Source organism: Gossypium hirsutum, chromosome D13 (genome assembly GCF_007990345.1).
Source record: "Gossypium hirsutum isolate 1008001.06 chromosome D13, Gossypium_hirsutum_v2.1, whole genome shotgun sequence".
Lineage (NCBI taxonomy): Eukaryota > Viridiplantae > Streptophyta > Magnoliopsida > Malvales > Malvaceae > Gossypium > Gossypium hirsutum.
The window spans coordinates 5,871,176-5,887,233 of record NC_053449.1 but is presented as its reverse complement, the minus strand read 5'-3'; the positions used below and the strand labels follow the sequence as shown (position 1 = coordinate 5,887,233).

Sequence of the window (16,058 nt, the reverse complement as noted above, 5' to 3'; positions counted from 1 at the left end):
GCTTACTCTGTTTCGTTTTCTGTAGTTGACGTTTTGCATAACGTGTCTATTGGATCATCCCCAAAGCTCACACTATTCGGCTTCAGTCTCTGTAGACTTTTGAATCGTTCTAAACTCGATTATGTGTCATGTGCATAAGCTTGGTTGTGAATAAGTGTTTTTGTGTTTTAAGTGATGATTTTGGAAAGATGATGAAATGGTCTATATGTAATGTTTGTTTTGAAAGTTTTATGGTATGTATATAAGATTTGAATGTAATGTGTATGTTTAGTTGAGGTGTTCATGTTTTTGAATCAAGAAAGAGGGTGGTTTTTGGTGATGCTTGGATATAAATTTTTAAGGTATGTATACTAGTTTGTAGTCACTATATTAATGCCTGAATGGTCAATTTTTAGTATGTGTAAAGGTGAGGTTAATGATATGAGAATTTGGAAAGTTATTTTGACAATATGTGAAATTTGTAACATATGTTTTATATACATGTTTGAATTGGATGAATGGTTTGAAAGTTTCTTAAATCTTGGTGTTATGGTGCCATTGAGGCATATTGGTTAGATGATTAAAGGTTGATATAGTATGTTTTAAAATTGTTTTGGATTGTTTTGAATAAGTTTACCATTGGTCAAATTGTGCTATGAAATTGTCATTTTAGGTTAAAAATTGAATCATGTGCCTTAGGGCTTAATTTGTACCATATGGCCTGTCCACACTGTATGGTGACACGATCGTATGTCTACTAGATAATAGGTAATATTAGCAGCACACGGTTCCCGATTGTCACATGGTTTAGCCACACACCCGTGTGAGTACTGTCGATTTGGTCATTTAGTTTTCGAACGGTCTTAGCTTGTTACATAGTCATGTGACTTTTGATGAATTTTTGCATTTTGGTCCACACAACTTTAGTGAGTTACACGGCCTTGTGACTCCAGTTCCGCACAATCATAGTTTGTTACATAGCCGTGTGACCCTTGTTTTAAAAGTGCCCTATTTTTTAAAAAAAATTCAATTTGGTCCTTATTTGTGCTTAAGTCAACTTAAAAGCTTTCGTAAACTCAATTGAGACTCAGATTAGCTTGTAAATCATATTATGCGTGGATTATGAAATGTTTTTATTGTTTAATTAAATTTTAAAGCCAGAATTGTATGTGATATACTCTATTAACTATTGTAGCATCCTATAGCTTGAGTCTGACGACCAGACTTGGTGAAAGGTGTTACATCGTGGGACTCGATTCTCTAAGCCCTTAATTACTTTGGTCTATTGAACCTTCTATGGATTTCGAATTTTTAAGATCTCATTGCTACTATTGTTTCAGGTTATCCACTGCTCTTATTAAGGTCCATTACCCTAATGTTTGAGTATGTCACATCTATATCGTTTGGGCCAATGTTTTGTGTCAAAGGTCTCTTCTTTTCTTCTATTAGGTGGGAAGCTTGATTCAATCAATGATGATCTTTTTCTAACATAAATTGATAAATTTACTCACTTTTCGATATTTTATCTCTATAAAGCTTGGTTTATCAACTGCTTCCTTTGCCTTGGTTTGCTTGAGTTAGTGGCCTCAATGGCCTTATTTGTATAGGACATTGTTCCCACTTATTATACTCCTTTCTTATGAATCAAATTTGAACTTTACCAAAAAAAAAAACATAAATTAAAGTTAGGATGAGATTTATAATTAGGCCCAACAATTTCTTAATGCATAAGTATTTTAATAGATTGATAAAATTATTTATGTGATCAATATTTATTATTATTATTTCCTTAAATAATTTTCGATTTAAAAAATCAATATTTTAAAAATAATTTAAATTTTATTAAAACTATTTTTAATAAAAAATTCTCCCTAATACGTGATGCGGGGAATCGATTATTTCTAATTTTATCATGTATTTACAATTATTACTGTCACTAAACCCTAATTTTTCCCCAAATCACTGTTTGTTCTATAAATTAATAAAACCCTAAAAGGCGTCCCAATCGTCACCAGCCCTCTTTGTGCCTCTCTCTCTACTCTAAAACCTCATAACCTTAAAATTTTTCAAGTTTCTTTAACATAGCAGCTTAAAAAACCGAAAAAAGAAAAGTAACTAGAAGGTAATATATTTTCTTTTATTTGTTTCGAACAGATTTTTTATTTGATTTACAAGAAGTTTAGGATATTGAAATTTCATGCTTTTTGTCCCCAAAGTATAATCAATTTATAGCATTGTCACTTACAAAGGTTATATTTTGATTCGTTTTTTATGTTTTGATTCGTTCTTGTTAGGAAACTTGATTTTGATGCATAGTTATTATTGCAGAAGGTATTCTGGAATTTGGGTTTTTAATGGGTTTTAAGAAAAGAAGCACTAAATCTGAGGAAGAAGTTCTTGAGGGTCAAACTGATTTAGCTGCGGATAATACGGTTTCGGCTCCTTCCAGTAAGAAAATTAAGATGGATGGCAAAAAAGATGCAGACATGGGAGATGGGGTTGCTTCCTCTTCTTCTGTTGCAAATTCCGTTAAACCAATGGAGAGAAAAAAGAAGAGAAAACAGGTAGACAAGGAGAGGCGGCGATCGGTTTTAGAAAATGAGGAATCTCAGCTGAAACAACTGATTATTGAACCGAAAGGAAAGGATGCCACAGAGCCTGTGGCAGCTTCGTCTAGTAGTAGTTTGCCTGAGTTCCATATCAGTGTTTTTAAGGACTTGGCCTCCGCAGATTCTTCAGTGAGAGAAGCAGCAGTGGAAACAATGGTGACTGAGTTGCAGGAGGTGCAGAAGGCATATGATAAGCTTGAGAATAAGGACTTGGTTGAGGGTGGTTTGAAACTGGAAGCTCAAAAGGATGATGGCTTGAATAACTGTGCATCCTCTTTGGGATATGCTGTGCGGAGGTTGATACGTGGTGTTTCTTCATCAAGAGAGGTTTGATTTGCTGTCTTCACATGCTTTGTCTCACTAGAATTCATGTAGTTACTTGTTGAGGTTTTAGATCCTTGTATCTTGCATTTCACTGTGGAAGTCATGGCTTTCCTATTTTTCCAATTTGCTTTACCCTTTTATGAGAAGTAAAATAGTCTGAAACTTTTTTACCTAGGACTAGTGATCAAATTACATATGCTTTTGATGTGTTACTTATAAGTTAGCATTTGAATCCAGTTTGACATCCAGCACCTAAAATATACCTATGATCTTGGACAATATACTTCGCCGTTATAACTTAAATTGGCCTATTGGTGAATTATGTTTTTCTACTTGTTTTGCAGTGTGTTAGACAGGGTTTTGCGTTGGGTTTGACTGCTTTGGTTGCCGCAATTCCCAGCATTAAAGTGGACTCCTTGTTGAAACTTATAGTTGATTTGTTGGAGGTCTCATCATCGATGAAGGGTCAGGTATGCATGCTTTCCCCCTTGCATATCATCAGGTTGTCATCACGCAATAATGTTCAATAACTAGCTTCTATCTTGTAGGAAGTAAGGGATTGCCTCTTGGGTCGCTTGTTTGCTTATGGTGCTATTGCCCGATCTGACAGACTCACTAAAGAGTGGTTGTCAGAGAAAAATACTCTTCTTATCAAGGAATTTATGAATGCTATTATCTCCCTTGCTTCCAAAAAACGATATTTGCAGGAGCCATCAGTTTCCATCATTTTAGAAATTATTGAAAAGGTATTTTCTGATGATGTAATTGGATTTTTTCCTTCATAATATTTTTACTTTTTGCTGCCATAATGTGGGGGGAAACTGTAATAATTCCAAACCCATTCTAAGCTTAAATCAAATATTTTGTCTATTCTGATGTCAGCAGTTTATTTATTTTGTAATATTAATACTAGGTGAGTTGCAATGGCTTCTAAGTGCATCATTATAAAGAATTCTTTACTACTCTTTTGATTGGATGGTGTAACCAGTGCTTTTAATGCCGTTGCTCTTTTTTATGCTTGTTCGTATATTTTATCTTTGTAACTTCCCGCAACTGTATACATATGTTGGTTGGTAATAATCAAGCTGGCAGTTTAAGTATTTTCTTTTTTATGCCGATCTTGTCAAGATTAATGTCAGTATTGAAAGTGTTCAATTAGCAATCTATGAATTTGTCAAGTAGATGTTTCAGTCTTTATGTAATGCTTCTATATATTGCAGCTGCCTGCTGAAGCATTGTTGGATCATATTCTTGAAGCTCCTGGAGTTCCTCAGTGGTTTGAAGAAGCCATTGATGTTGGGAATCCTGATGCCTTGCTGTTAGCTTTAAAAATTCATGAAAAAACATCCATTGACAACAAATTCGGCAAACTTTTGCCAAATCCATTCAGCCCAAGCAAACTTTTCTCTGCTGATTATTTATCCTCAATTAGTAACTGCTTGAAGGTAACTTTTAATGCATTTATACATTGAAGGGATAATCATTGAGAAAAATAATGTTTAAATATGTTCTAAAGTTATTTTTTTGGTCTGTAATATGGCAGGAATCCACATTTTGTCAACCCCGGGTTCATAGTTTGTGGCCTGTTCTGGTAAATATTCTCCTACCTGATACCATTTTGCAGGCCGAAGATGCAGTATCTGCTTCTAATTCCTTAAAAAAGCACAAAAAGGGTCGCAAGTCTAGCTCTTCAGAAGAAGAAATTGCAAATAACGTCCAGTCTTTCTGTGATGCTGTTATTGAAAGATCCCTGCTCCTGTCATCTCATGATCGTAAACACTTAGCATTTGATGTTCTGCTTCTTCTCCTGCCAAGATTACCGTCTTCTTTTATACCTATTGTTTTCTCATCCAAAGTTGTTCAGTGCTTGATAGATATACTTTCCACAAAAGATTCATGGCTGTATAAAGTTGCGCAGCATTTTCTTAATGAATTATTAGACTGGGTTAGGAATGATGATGTCAGGCGAGTAGCTGTTATTGTTGCCTTTCAGAAGCACAGCAATGGAAAGTTTGATTGCATTACAAAGACAAAAACAGTGAAAGATTTGATGGCAGAGTTCAAAACAGAAGCTGGTTGCATGCTGTTTGTTCAGAACTTGATTAACTTGTTTCTGGATGAAGCTCATGCTTCCGAGGAACCTTCTGATCAGAGTCAAACAACTGATGAGAATTCTGAGATAGGCTCAATCGAGGACAAGGATTCTATCGGAATTATGGGGAATGCTGATTTTCTGAAAGGCTGGGTCATAGAATCACTTCCTAGTGTTCTGAAACATTTAAAGTTGGACCCTGAAGCAAAATTCCGAGTGCAAAAGGAAATATTGAAGTTTCTATCAGTTCAAGGTCTATTCTCTGCATCTCTTGGTAATGAAGTTACTTCATTTGAATTACAGGAGAAATTTAGATGGCCAAAAGCAACCACCTCGACTGCCCTTTGCAAAATGTGCATAGAACAACTCCAATCTCTGCTAGCAAATGCTCAAAAGGTTGAGGAGCCCCGATCTTTGGCTAATGGACTTGAGCCTAATGACCTTGGTTCCTACTTCATGCGGTTTTTCAGCACATTACGTAACATTCCTTCAGTTTCTCTATTTCGAACTTTGAGTGATGATGACAAAGAGTCGGTCACAAAATTGCTAGAAATGGAGAGTAAACTTTATAAAGAGGTAAGCTTGATCTCGTGCTTTACTATCAATAACAAATGCTCTAGATATGGGTCTGATTTTGAGGTTATTTTCTTTAATATATCCAAGCTCTGAAACAATTTGTGTTCTACCTGTTTGTCAAGGTCACTTGCAATTAAACAGTTGGGGTAAGCATGGTCTTACTCCCTTATGAATATATTTTGACACTTGTCTATGGGTTTGTGGCTTTTTTGATGAAAAGGGATAATGGCTTAATCTATGTTGAACAAAAATAAGAACGTTTTACTTGTGTATTGGACTGTTGATCTTGTATGTATATTTGGAAAAGTAATGATCTTGTTTGCTATTGACTCTTGCAATGATACACAGTTTTTGAATGCTTAAAAAATGACAGGAAAGGAACTTTAGGCTCAGCAATGATGCAAATAAAGTGCATGCATTGAGGTATTTGCTCATCCTATTGCTACTCCAAGTACTCCTCCGGCCTGGGGAATTCTGCGATGCGGCCTCTGAGCTTACAATATGTTGTAAGAAAGTTTTTGCAGCTCCTGATGATCTCAACTCATCTGGAGAAGATGAGTTGGATGGTGATGCAGCACCAGAATTAATGGATGTTCTTGTGGATACTTTACTTTCCTTGCTGCCACAGTCATCAGCCCCTATGCGGACTGCTATTGAGCAGGTGCACAACAATAACTTATTCTAGTCATTTTTATGCGATGTTGGAGATCATCCATACCTTCTTTTGGTTTTGCAATACTTTAATTCTCTGTTTCACCCTTCTTTAATGTTTATCCGTATATTTCTTAACTAAATGTTTTCTTGATTGTATTTATATTACTCTTCTAAGTCCAGCTTTAGTTTTTCTGATTTGTCTTATTAGAACAACTCAGATGTTTTTTCATTTTTCTTACTTTATTTGGCATGTATTGTTTATAGGTTTTTAGATATTTCTGTGGCGATGTTACTGATGATGGGCTGATGCGGATGTTGCGGATAATTAAGAAAGACCTAAAACCTGCTAGACATCAGGAAGCAGGCAGTGAAGATGACGACGATGATGATGACCTTCTCGGTATTGAAGAAGATGAGGATATGGATGAAGCTGAGACTGGTGGAACAGCTGACAGTGACGAACAATCTGAAGACTCTGAGGCAGTAGTTGTCAGTGAGGGGGCTGATAAAGATCTTCCTGAAGATTCTGATGAGTCTGATGGAGGAATGGATGATGATGCTATGTTCCGCATGGACACTTATCTTGCTCAGATCTTTAAAGAGAAAAAGAATCAGGCAGGTGGCGAAACTGCTCAGTCCCAGCTCGTCCTGTTCAAGCTCCGAGTTCTTTCACTTCTGGAAATTTATTTGCATGAAAATCGAGGCAAGTGTATTTCCTATCTGTTTTGTTTATTTGTTAGTATCGTGCGAGTTTAGAAATGTTAATTTTTGTTATCTAGACTGACTTGCCGAAATGTTTCTTTTTTAACTTGCAACTTATATACAAGATTCTAAGAAGTGTGTATTTATGATCTTTCTGATTCAGGTAAGCCCCAAGTCTTGACAGTATTCTCAAACTTGGCTCAAGCATTTGTCAATCCACATACCACAGAAGGCAGTGAACAACTCGGACAACGTATATGGGGAATTCTTCAAAGGAAGGTATTCAAAGAAAAGAAGTTACCCAAGGATGAATCCATACCGCTGTCTACTCTTGAAACTTTATTGGAGAAAAACCTTAAGTTGGCATCAAAACCATTCAAGAGAAAGAAATCTGCAAGCAGCCTATCGAAGAAGAAGCTGACAGCGTCTTTGACCAGATACAAAATGATTGTTTCGCTTGCTCAGAATTCAACATATTGGATATTGAAGATCATCGAAGCAAGAAATCTCTCAGATTCTGAATTACAGGGAGTCTTTGATCTCTTACAGGCTGTTCTGGAGGGGTATTTTGACAGTAAAAAGTCCCAAATAAAATCTGGGTTTTTGAAAGAAATATTTAGAAGAAATCCTAGAATCAGTCATCAACTCTTCGGCTTCTTGTTAGAAAACTGTGGCAATGCAAAATCAGACTTTCGACGGGTTGAGGCTCTCGATTTGGTGATTGAAGTATTTAAGTCACAGGTCCCCATGAACTCTAATGAAAGCAACCGAGATGTGTCGAAGAAATTTTTGAAAAGCCACCTGCAGAGTCTTGGTCATCTTATAGAGACCTTGGTGACAAAGATGCCCGAAAAGAAGTCTCGAAAAACCGAAGTGCATAAATGTTGCGATAAGATCTTCCAGATGATAACAACACTAGACCTAACCAAGGCTTTTTTGAAATGTTTGGAACCCGGCACTCTCTCTGCTTGTGAATCTCTACTCGGTCCCGTTTTTCTCAAGTTGAAGAAGCCCAAATGAGAGCCAAGTATAAAAGGTTAGCCCTTGTTTGTGGAAACAACTTATCAAGGAAACCTCATTTTTGCTTTGTCTTTTGTATGGTGCTTGCTCTCACATTGCTGCTTAGTGCCTTTGCTTTGTTTAAAGTGGTGACTCTTGGTAAAAATTTGTTGACATCCTGGGTTAATTCATCCAAAAAAGAAAACCATGAGGGATTTTGTTTATCAGCCTTTATTTATTTATATACATATATTATATTTAAGATGATTTACCTGCCTAAATGTCATCTGCAATTTATGTATTACTCTGCAAGTCATTGTAGTTGATGTGCAGGAATCATGGATATGGGTACTATTGGAGAGCTTGTTTGTAACTCTTCGTTTGCGTCGGACAGGAATCTCCAAATACATGGAAAACTTAAAAAAAGAAATCTATATTTGTGTCGGATACACATACATAGTCTATATAAACCCCCCATTTTATTCCAAGTATGCGAATTTGGATGATGAAAATGTGAATGCCTCGTTGCTGTCTTACTGTCGGCATTTTGAGCCTGACTGTGTCAACGAATTGGTATTTGCCATCCAAGTATTTTCTTTTCCTGTGAGACACGTCTCCATGCGTGTAATTGAGGAAAACTTAGGAAACGGTAGCTACAACGTTTGTTTGCCTAAAAAGGACAACAGGAATTGGATTGTCCGCTGATTGAAGAGGAGGGATGATAATAATTAGATAGTTGAGTCAATTTTAGATTGAATTTGGATCAGTCTATATTCAAAATGTTGTGTTTTGAGTTGTCTCAAATTCAACTCAGCTCACATCATTTTGAGCCGGGGATCGTTTTCAGTTTAACGAATAATTTACTTCAAAATGGCGCAGGGGTATAAAGCAATTATGGTTTTCCCATAGCCAAAAAGACCTTTTTTCGGCTTCACTCTACACTGTTGTCTTTCACCTTCGTATCTTACTTGGTCCGAAAATTTTTGAGCATTGGCCAACATCCAAACGAAGAACCCATAGACATAGATTCAATCTGTAAAAATACCTCTATTAATGATGCTGAAAATCATTTAAGTATTTTTTTTTAGGGTTAATGCATACAAAAGTATTCCCCCCCCCCTCCCCAGCTATTCTTTTCCTTCACCCTAACCTAACTTCTCTACCAAACCCTACCTCTTTCCACTAAAAACCCACCCCTTAAATTCACCATTCTCTCTTCCCAAAGCTGCCCTCCCCTTTTCCATTTTCATACATTTCTTTCCTCCAAAGTGAGCAACCATTACAATTTCACACAACATTTAAACAACCCACCACCACCACCCTGTACATCAACCAAAAAAAAGAGGAAAAAAAATGTTCATATCTTCAGCATTTAATACTTACTAATATCCCTAATTTTTTTTCCAGTTTGTTAGCAGATGTTAGCAAAATCTACCTCTCATCTACATCCCCACCACCCAATTTTCCAACTGGATTTGCCCCAAAATCGAATAGCTCATGCCTTCAAGACCGTGCATCGTCTGCATCGGAATCACTTCCGGATGAACTCCCAGAATCTGAATCTGCGATAATAACATTACAAGATGAGGATTTTTTTTCCTGGACACATTGGTTAAATTCCAAATTCAGAATGTAGAAGAGAAATACCACTCGAAGACGAAGAATCGCTGCTTGAACTACTGGAGCTGCTAGAGCTGCTACTAGCTCGATCGTTATCCTTCTCAATCTCCACGGGTGGGAAACTGCTCATCGGCATTTCGTCCCCAATATCTACATCTTCCTCTCCAGCATCGCCTTTTTTCGGTTTCTTCATCTCCATTGGAACCTCAATCTTCTCCACGGTTGCCTCTTCCTGAATTTTTCAAATCAGAACAAGCAAGTTGGTACAATAGACAAAATGAAATCATCTGTACATATCAAGCAAACACAATGTGCTTACCCTATGGCTGTCATTGGATACGGCGTTGTTCGCCATCAATGCTTGCCGCTTTATCTTGCTGACCATCTTCTTGTAATTAGTGACAAACCGATCTAACTCCCACAACGTCTCGGTATCCATTGCCTCAATGTCGAGTTCGATCTCATCTCCATCTTGCCTCAAATGCCCATTCCTTTTCCTTATGATCTGAACCACATTATCCATCTTCTCTTGTGGTAAGCTCTGTAATCCAATCCCCAACTTTTGCTTCTCTTCCATGCTCATTTCCCTCTTGTTCGGATCCTTAGCCTTTGGCTTCGGCTGCTTCAATGACTTCACAGGTGGTGGCCTTACAGGTGAAGGCACCCTTGCCGGCGCCTGCAAGTGCATCTGTGGTGGTGGTACATTCGGGTTCGAAACAAAGCCCGATACCCCTCCAATTCTATCAATTCTATCAGATCTCGACACAAAATTAGCCGAATCATCCCTATCGACAATTATCCTCTCACTATCTCTTTCCCTATCTTTCTTCAACCTATCAGGTTCACCGTGATCCCAAGAACTCGCCTGCAACTCTTCCTCGTAATAACCCCTTTCGGGAGGCTCATCTTGCTCCTCCAGTTTCAAGCTCAACGGCCGGAAAAGTTCCTCGAATTTTGCAAGAAATTGCTCGGCCAACACATAAACCTCATGCCCCTTAGGGTTATACAACATGGCGTTATTAAAAGTGAGCCTTACATCCGCCGCAAATTCCAAGGGAGACCCGTAGAAATTCTTCGACATCCTCGATTTCACAGTTCCCAGATCCATCGGGTTCTTGATTATGTCGTAATAGTCATGAAGACCCATTCCAACAACATCCACAGGCGAATTGAAGATGTAGCCGTGCTTGTTTTTCATCAATTTGGTCAAGATTTGGGAACAGCTTTTCATCAAATGAGCCGTGGAAGCTTTTCCGTTCTCTTGAGGGTTCAATCTCTTAAATTCTTTGCTGAAATTCGACGGTAAAGGCCGTTTGCTGCCGGAAATGTTTTTCTTGGGCAACGATTTCTTGTTTGAGCTGGATCTAACGTGGAAATCATTCGACTCGATCCGATTCCTCAATTCACGAATCTGCTCCAACTCGGCAACCAACTGATTTTTCAGATCAATCAACTCCTTCCTGGAATAAGAGCTGATGCGAAAGCTGATGTAAGCGCCCGAGCTGAAATCATTCAGCTTCCGATTAATCGACGACGCGTCATCAGAAGCTGCGGATTGGGTCACGGCGGGAGAATCATCCACGACATGGCCGGCTACATCATCAGGTGGCGCCAAATGATGGTGGAATTGACGTTTCTTGTTGAATTTAGGGTTAGGGTTTGGTTTCGTTGCTGTGAAGGGAACCTTGCCCATGAATTTAGCGACACTGCCTTTCGGCTGCGGTGGCCAATTTGAATCGCTCCGATTCGCTAACACGGCAGATGCCATTAAATTATCGGGAGCCGGTAGGGTTCCGGCGAGGGATTCCCGATTCAAATTGACAGGATAAAACCATGAAAGAGGACACCGTTTCCGACACGCGCCACCTCAATAACCACCACGCGCCGACTTACACCAGTGTAGCAAAGAATTCAACGCGAAAAAAGCCTAGAAAATTATTAAACGTGAAGACTGGGTTTGGGATCTAACCCCTACGTTGAGCGAGGAACAAGAGAAGGCTAGGCTCGGTTCTTAAAGGCGATGAGATCTGCCCGGTTGAGTTTCGGGCAACATTATAACCGTTGGATACAATCATCTTATTGATCGAAGGGCTGTTAGAGGTTTGAGAGGTGACCGAAGGGCTGACCGGGTGATCTGGCGTGAACGGTGGAGATGAGGCATTTAGGTACACGTGTAAGGCGTGGGACCGTTGATGGAGATCGTAGATTTGGGTTTAGGTTTGGGGTGAATTTGGGGTGCATGTGGCGTGAATTTAGGGTTTTTTATGGGGGGCGAGTGCGGCCCCCACCACGGGGTGATGACGTGGACGGAAAGCCAACTGGGTGGTCCGGCAGGGCATGTGTGTTCGTGAAACATCAAGGGTAATATGGTAAAATAAACTCAAAAACTTATGGATTAATTGCACTAAACATCTTCAATTATCATCTAGGTTTTAAATTAATCCCCGAACTTCACAAAAGTTCTAATTGAATTTGTAAAGTATCAACATCATATCAATTTAAATCATTCTATCAACTTGAGCGTTAAATATTAGCTCCAATATGAAGGAAAGCATATTTAAAATGTAGAATTCAGAATTGCATCTCTTTACTTTACAAAAATTGAAAAGTTAGTCTATCCACTTCAATTTGTCAAATTTTTTTCTTACACATTATAAGAATCGTTAAGTTAATTTAATTGTTAGTAAACACGTAAATTTGTGTGGTTGATTTTCGCAAACTTGTTGCAAATAAATCATTGGACTGATTATTTTTATTAATTTCATGCATATTCATTGTTGAATTGCTATGCATTTAGGCGACTTCTTTGTTTTTATAAAGCATGATGATTAAATTTTGATAAAATAAAGTAGAATGATTAACTTCTTAATTTTCGTAAAAGTATAAAATTTATAATTAAATCATATTTAAACACAATGATCAAGCTTTAAAATCATCATTACTCATCACATGAATAATTTGGGTATGAGATAATAAAAAATATTCAATTTTAATAGCGGTCTTTTCTTTTTTCTTTTTTAATTTACACATCAAATCTAAGTTGCCAATGTAAAAGATATATGCGTCTTTAAAGTTTTTTTATCCACTATTTTAAATATACTACAATCAAATTAGAGTTGACAATTAACACTCGGTGTTATGCTGGTTAATGATCTAATTTAATTTTTTTTAAATTAGGATCAATTTAGAATTCGAATTGTAATTTGGAGACGTCTTGTGAATTAACCCATTATATGTTAGTTAATTGAAAGATAATAAGAATGGGGTAAATCGGTCAGCCTCGGTTCCCTAAAAATGTCCTCATGTTTCTTCAAATCAGGTGTTCAACTACTATTAAAGTTCCCAAAAACACCTTTATTTTTCTATTTTAGTATTTTCTTACGATTAAATCGAAATAAAGTAATAATCAAAATAATTTAAACGAAAACTCACACGTAACAATTATATACAATAAAACTCAGATCTAGATATTGAAAAATTCAAGACTTCGACTTTTATCAATTTATTTATAAAATTTTTAAATTTTATTAAGTGTATGAATTTAGTTCAAGTCAAGACGTTAGATTAGTATAAATTAAGAATCATAGTTTGAATTTTTCTAGCTAGTCTAAGAAGAATTTACTATAACAATCTTTCTTTTTGTTATATAATATATTTTAATCCGACTTGGAAAAAACCCTTTACATACTTTTAAAGACTCTTAGAATGGGGTTCTCCCGACTCCACTTTTTTCATCTTCTTCACCAGAAAACTCATTCCTCCAGACTTTAATCACCTCACCAAGAAGAAGATGAACTGATCAATTAGAGCTACCAAATAAATAATGCATCAACACTTTCTTATTAGTTAATTTTTGAAATTTTGATAGAATGAAGTTAACAAAATTATATAGTTTTAAAATTAAAACTTTTCATTATTAAAATATAAAAAGGAAATTATAATAATATATTAATTGCATAGTTATTTCCTTCAACAATTTCATATTATAGTTTTTTTTATCAAAAAAGGTTCTTTATTTTATGGGTAAACTATAAAAATAGTCACTTTTGTTTACTTCAAATTACATTTTAGTCACTTATATTTGAAATGTTACGTTTTAGTTACTTACGTTATCGTTTTTTTACGTAGTGACCACTCTGCCATTAAGTTTTGTTACCTCCCCAACGGCAATCCGAATGGGTTTTAAATGCCAACTGGGATGAGAATAATTTTTTCAATCAAAATGGAAAAGAAAACTAAAAGAAAGGAGACGAATGATTTTTCTTTTCCAGTTCAAGGTGTAATTAATTTAAAATTTTTAATTAATTAAAATTATTTAATTTAAAACCTATTCTAGTCTCAATCAGACATTCAAGTTGGTATTTAAAACCCATTTAGACTGTTATATAGGATTGTCGTTAGGGAGATAACAGAGCTTAACGGTAGAGTGACTACTTTGTAACAAAACGATAACGTAAGTGATTAAAACGTAATCTGAGATAAATAAAATTGATTATTTTTATAGTTTATTCTTATTTTATTTTCTTTGCTAATATATTTTAAGAAAAAAACTTAAACTAACACATTCTTTATAATTTAAATTTAAAATAAAAACACTTTAGAAGAAATCCTAATACCTGATTTACAAACAATGTTGATGACATGTTGAATTGTCAAATTTATACATTTATAAACAATATTGCATTATCTTTTATTTATATGTTTTTTTCTTCAACACATTACTATAAAATATTTTCATCTGATTTTGAGATTTATTTTTTTATTTCACGAATCAATATTTTAAATAATATACGAATGAAACTACTATTATTGGATTTCAATGTCAATTTTTGGTAGACAAGGAAAAATAATAATATTTTTGGTCAGCAATGAGTATTCTTTAAATATTTAGGCAAAGAATTTTGGAGAATATTTATTTAAATATATCTCTCATAGAAAAAAAAATAAGATAAAATATTGTCAAGTCTCATTAGGTGGTATTTAAAAAATTATATTGAATCAAAAGAAATAAATCTCTTATTTGTGGAGTTCAAAAAACTCCAATAACAAATCACAATTTACGGCTTATTGATCAGTTGCTCATCTTCTTTAATAATTATTTTTATATAAAAATATTTAATAGCAGTAAATAGAATAATAACATTGTATCATAAGAAATTTATTTCATGTATTTTCAATGGAATTTAAAAATTCCACAAGCGATATTAAATGAGAAACACCAACTCCTTTAGGGTCTAACAAAATAATATCTGATTGTAAAATTTTCACTAGCAATGTGTTAAATAATATATGATATATTTAAGAACTTACATGAGTAAACCATGGTTAAAATATGCTTCGTGTTCTTGTGCTATTTGTACATTTGAAATTTAGTTTATGTATTTTTATTTCAGGAATATACCCCACCAACCTTTCGAGTTTAAAAATACAAGACCAAATGTTAACATCATTAAAATTATTTTATTGAATTCATGTCTATTACAAAATAATTTATGTTATATGACTATCAAGTGAGATTTTTTTTCTTAATTTCAAAATGTCACACCAATGAATTTAATAGAATAATTTGATGGTATTAACGATTGAACTAAGATTTTGATGGTTTAAATTTATATTGTAGTAATATAAGACTAAATTGTAACTAAATTATGCTTGACTTCAAGTAAATTAAGTATTTTAAATGTATATTTAATTCAATTATATATTAATATTGAGATAAATTCATTTAAAATTAATTAATTATCATTATTTAAAAGGTTTTAATGGAAAAGAATTTATTTACAATAAAACCAAATAAATAAAGCGAAAAAAGGATTCAACCCAAAGTGAATATTTAGTTTAATTAAAATTAAGTCAAAAGTATTTAATTTGTATTTTTTTATAGAAGTATAGTATTTTTTAAAAGGGATAAATATTAAAATTATACATGAATTATGGTTTAATGTGTAACTGTATACATGGAATTTTGATTTGATCCGATTCTTGTAAATTATTAACACAATTATTGATACAACACCATTTTATGTTTTTATATTGATACATAAATAATATTTATCCAATATAAAAATAAATTGATGTATTTATTTCTTTAAATGTGTATGATTAAATCAAAATTAAAGTTTCAAGTATATATTTAAACCACAATTAGAGTTTTACGTGAATAATTGCACCAAATTAAAGTTCATGTATACAATTACACCTTAAATCAAAGTTCATGTATAATTTTGAGATTTATCCCTTTTCAAAAAAAAGTTATATACATAAATATTTAAAAATATTTATATTAAAATATAATAATAGTAATTTATAAATAATTAGATTCTTTTCATCACACTTTAAGGTTTTCTTTTTCTTAGTTATTTTTAATGAAAGAAGAATTTTATTTTATTTAGTAAAGAGAGCCTAAAACGGCACCGAATTGACAGCCAAACAAACGAAGACCGAAAGGGCAAAACTGGCGGAATCCGAGGTTGATTTTGGCGGGGTATCAACATTGCAATTGG

General features: G+C 34.7%; 2 protein-coding genes across 4 annotated transcripts; one reads left to right on the top strand and one right to left on the bottom strand.

Annotated features, from left to right (window-relative positions):
- The first annotated feature begins 1,942 nt into the window (after window positions 1-1,942).
- On the top strand, window positions 1,943-8,202 carry LOC107894180 (myb-binding protein 1A-like protein). 3 transcript variants are annotated; one of them, XM_041110128.1, is made up of 9 exons: window positions 1,943-2,101; window positions 2,308-2,915; window positions 3,257-3,382; window positions 3,461-3,658; window positions 4,133-4,357; window positions 4,456-5,580; window positions 5,954-6,241; window positions 6,499-6,937; window positions 7,100-8,202. In XM_041110128.1, the coding sequence occupies exons 2-9, from the start codon at window positions 2,334-2,336 to the stop codon at window positions 7,954-7,956; spliced, it is 3,840 nt and encodes a 1,279-aa protein (XP_040966062.1). In that variant the 5' UTR covers window positions 1,943-2,101; window positions 2,308-2,333; the 3' UTR covers window positions 7,957-8,202. The 3 variants fall into 3 exon arrangements, with proteins under 3 accessions (XP_040966062.1, XP_040966061.1, XP_040966063.1); XM_041110127.1 differs by having other exon boundaries at window positions 2,274-2,915; XM_041110129.1 differs by having other exon boundaries at window positions 2,006-2,090.
- Window positions 8,203-8,962: 760 nt separating this feature from the next.
- LOC121225713 (transcription factor GTE7) lies at window positions 8,963-11,537 on the bottom strand. Its single transcript, XM_041110130.1, has 3 exons — window positions 9,875-11,537; window positions 9,583-9,787; window positions 8,963-9,497 (listed from the first exon to the last, which is right to left on the bottom strand). The coding sequence occupies exons 1-3, from the start codon at window positions 11,321-11,323 to the stop codon at window positions 9,439-9,441; spliced, it is 1,713 nt and encodes a 570-aa protein (XP_040966064.1). The 5' UTR covers window positions 11,324-11,537; the 3' UTR covers window positions 8,963-9,438.
- Window positions 11,538-16,058: the final 4,521 nt, after the last annotated feature.

Bases quoted from the DNA above. Each gene is read 5' to 3' on its own strand.
- LOC107894180 (XM_041110128.1), top strand. From the start codon at position 2,334: ATGGGTTTTAAGAAAAGAAGCACTAAATCTGAGGAAGAAGTTCTTGAG. The intron at 3,383-3,460 runs GTATGCATGCTT...TCTATCTTGTAG, and splicing joins CATCATCGATGAAGGGTCAG to GAAGTAAGGGATTGCCTCTT. The intron at 3,659-4,132 runs GTATTTTCTGAT...TATATATTGCAG, and splicing joins TTTTAGAAATTATTGAAAAG to CTGCCTGCTGAAGCATTGTT.
- LOC121225713 (XM_041110130.1), bottom strand. From the start codon at position 11,323: ATGGCATCTGCCGTGTTAGCGAATCGGAGCGATTCAAATTGGCCACCG. The intron at 9,788-9,874 runs GTAAGCACATTG...TGAAAAATTCAG, and splicing joins TATCCAATGACAGCCATAGG to GAAGAGGCAACCGTGGAGAA. The intron at 9,498-9,582 runs GTATTTCTCTTC...TTATTATCGCAG, and splicing joins CGATTCTTCGTCTTCGAGTG to ATTCAGATTCTGGGAGTTCA.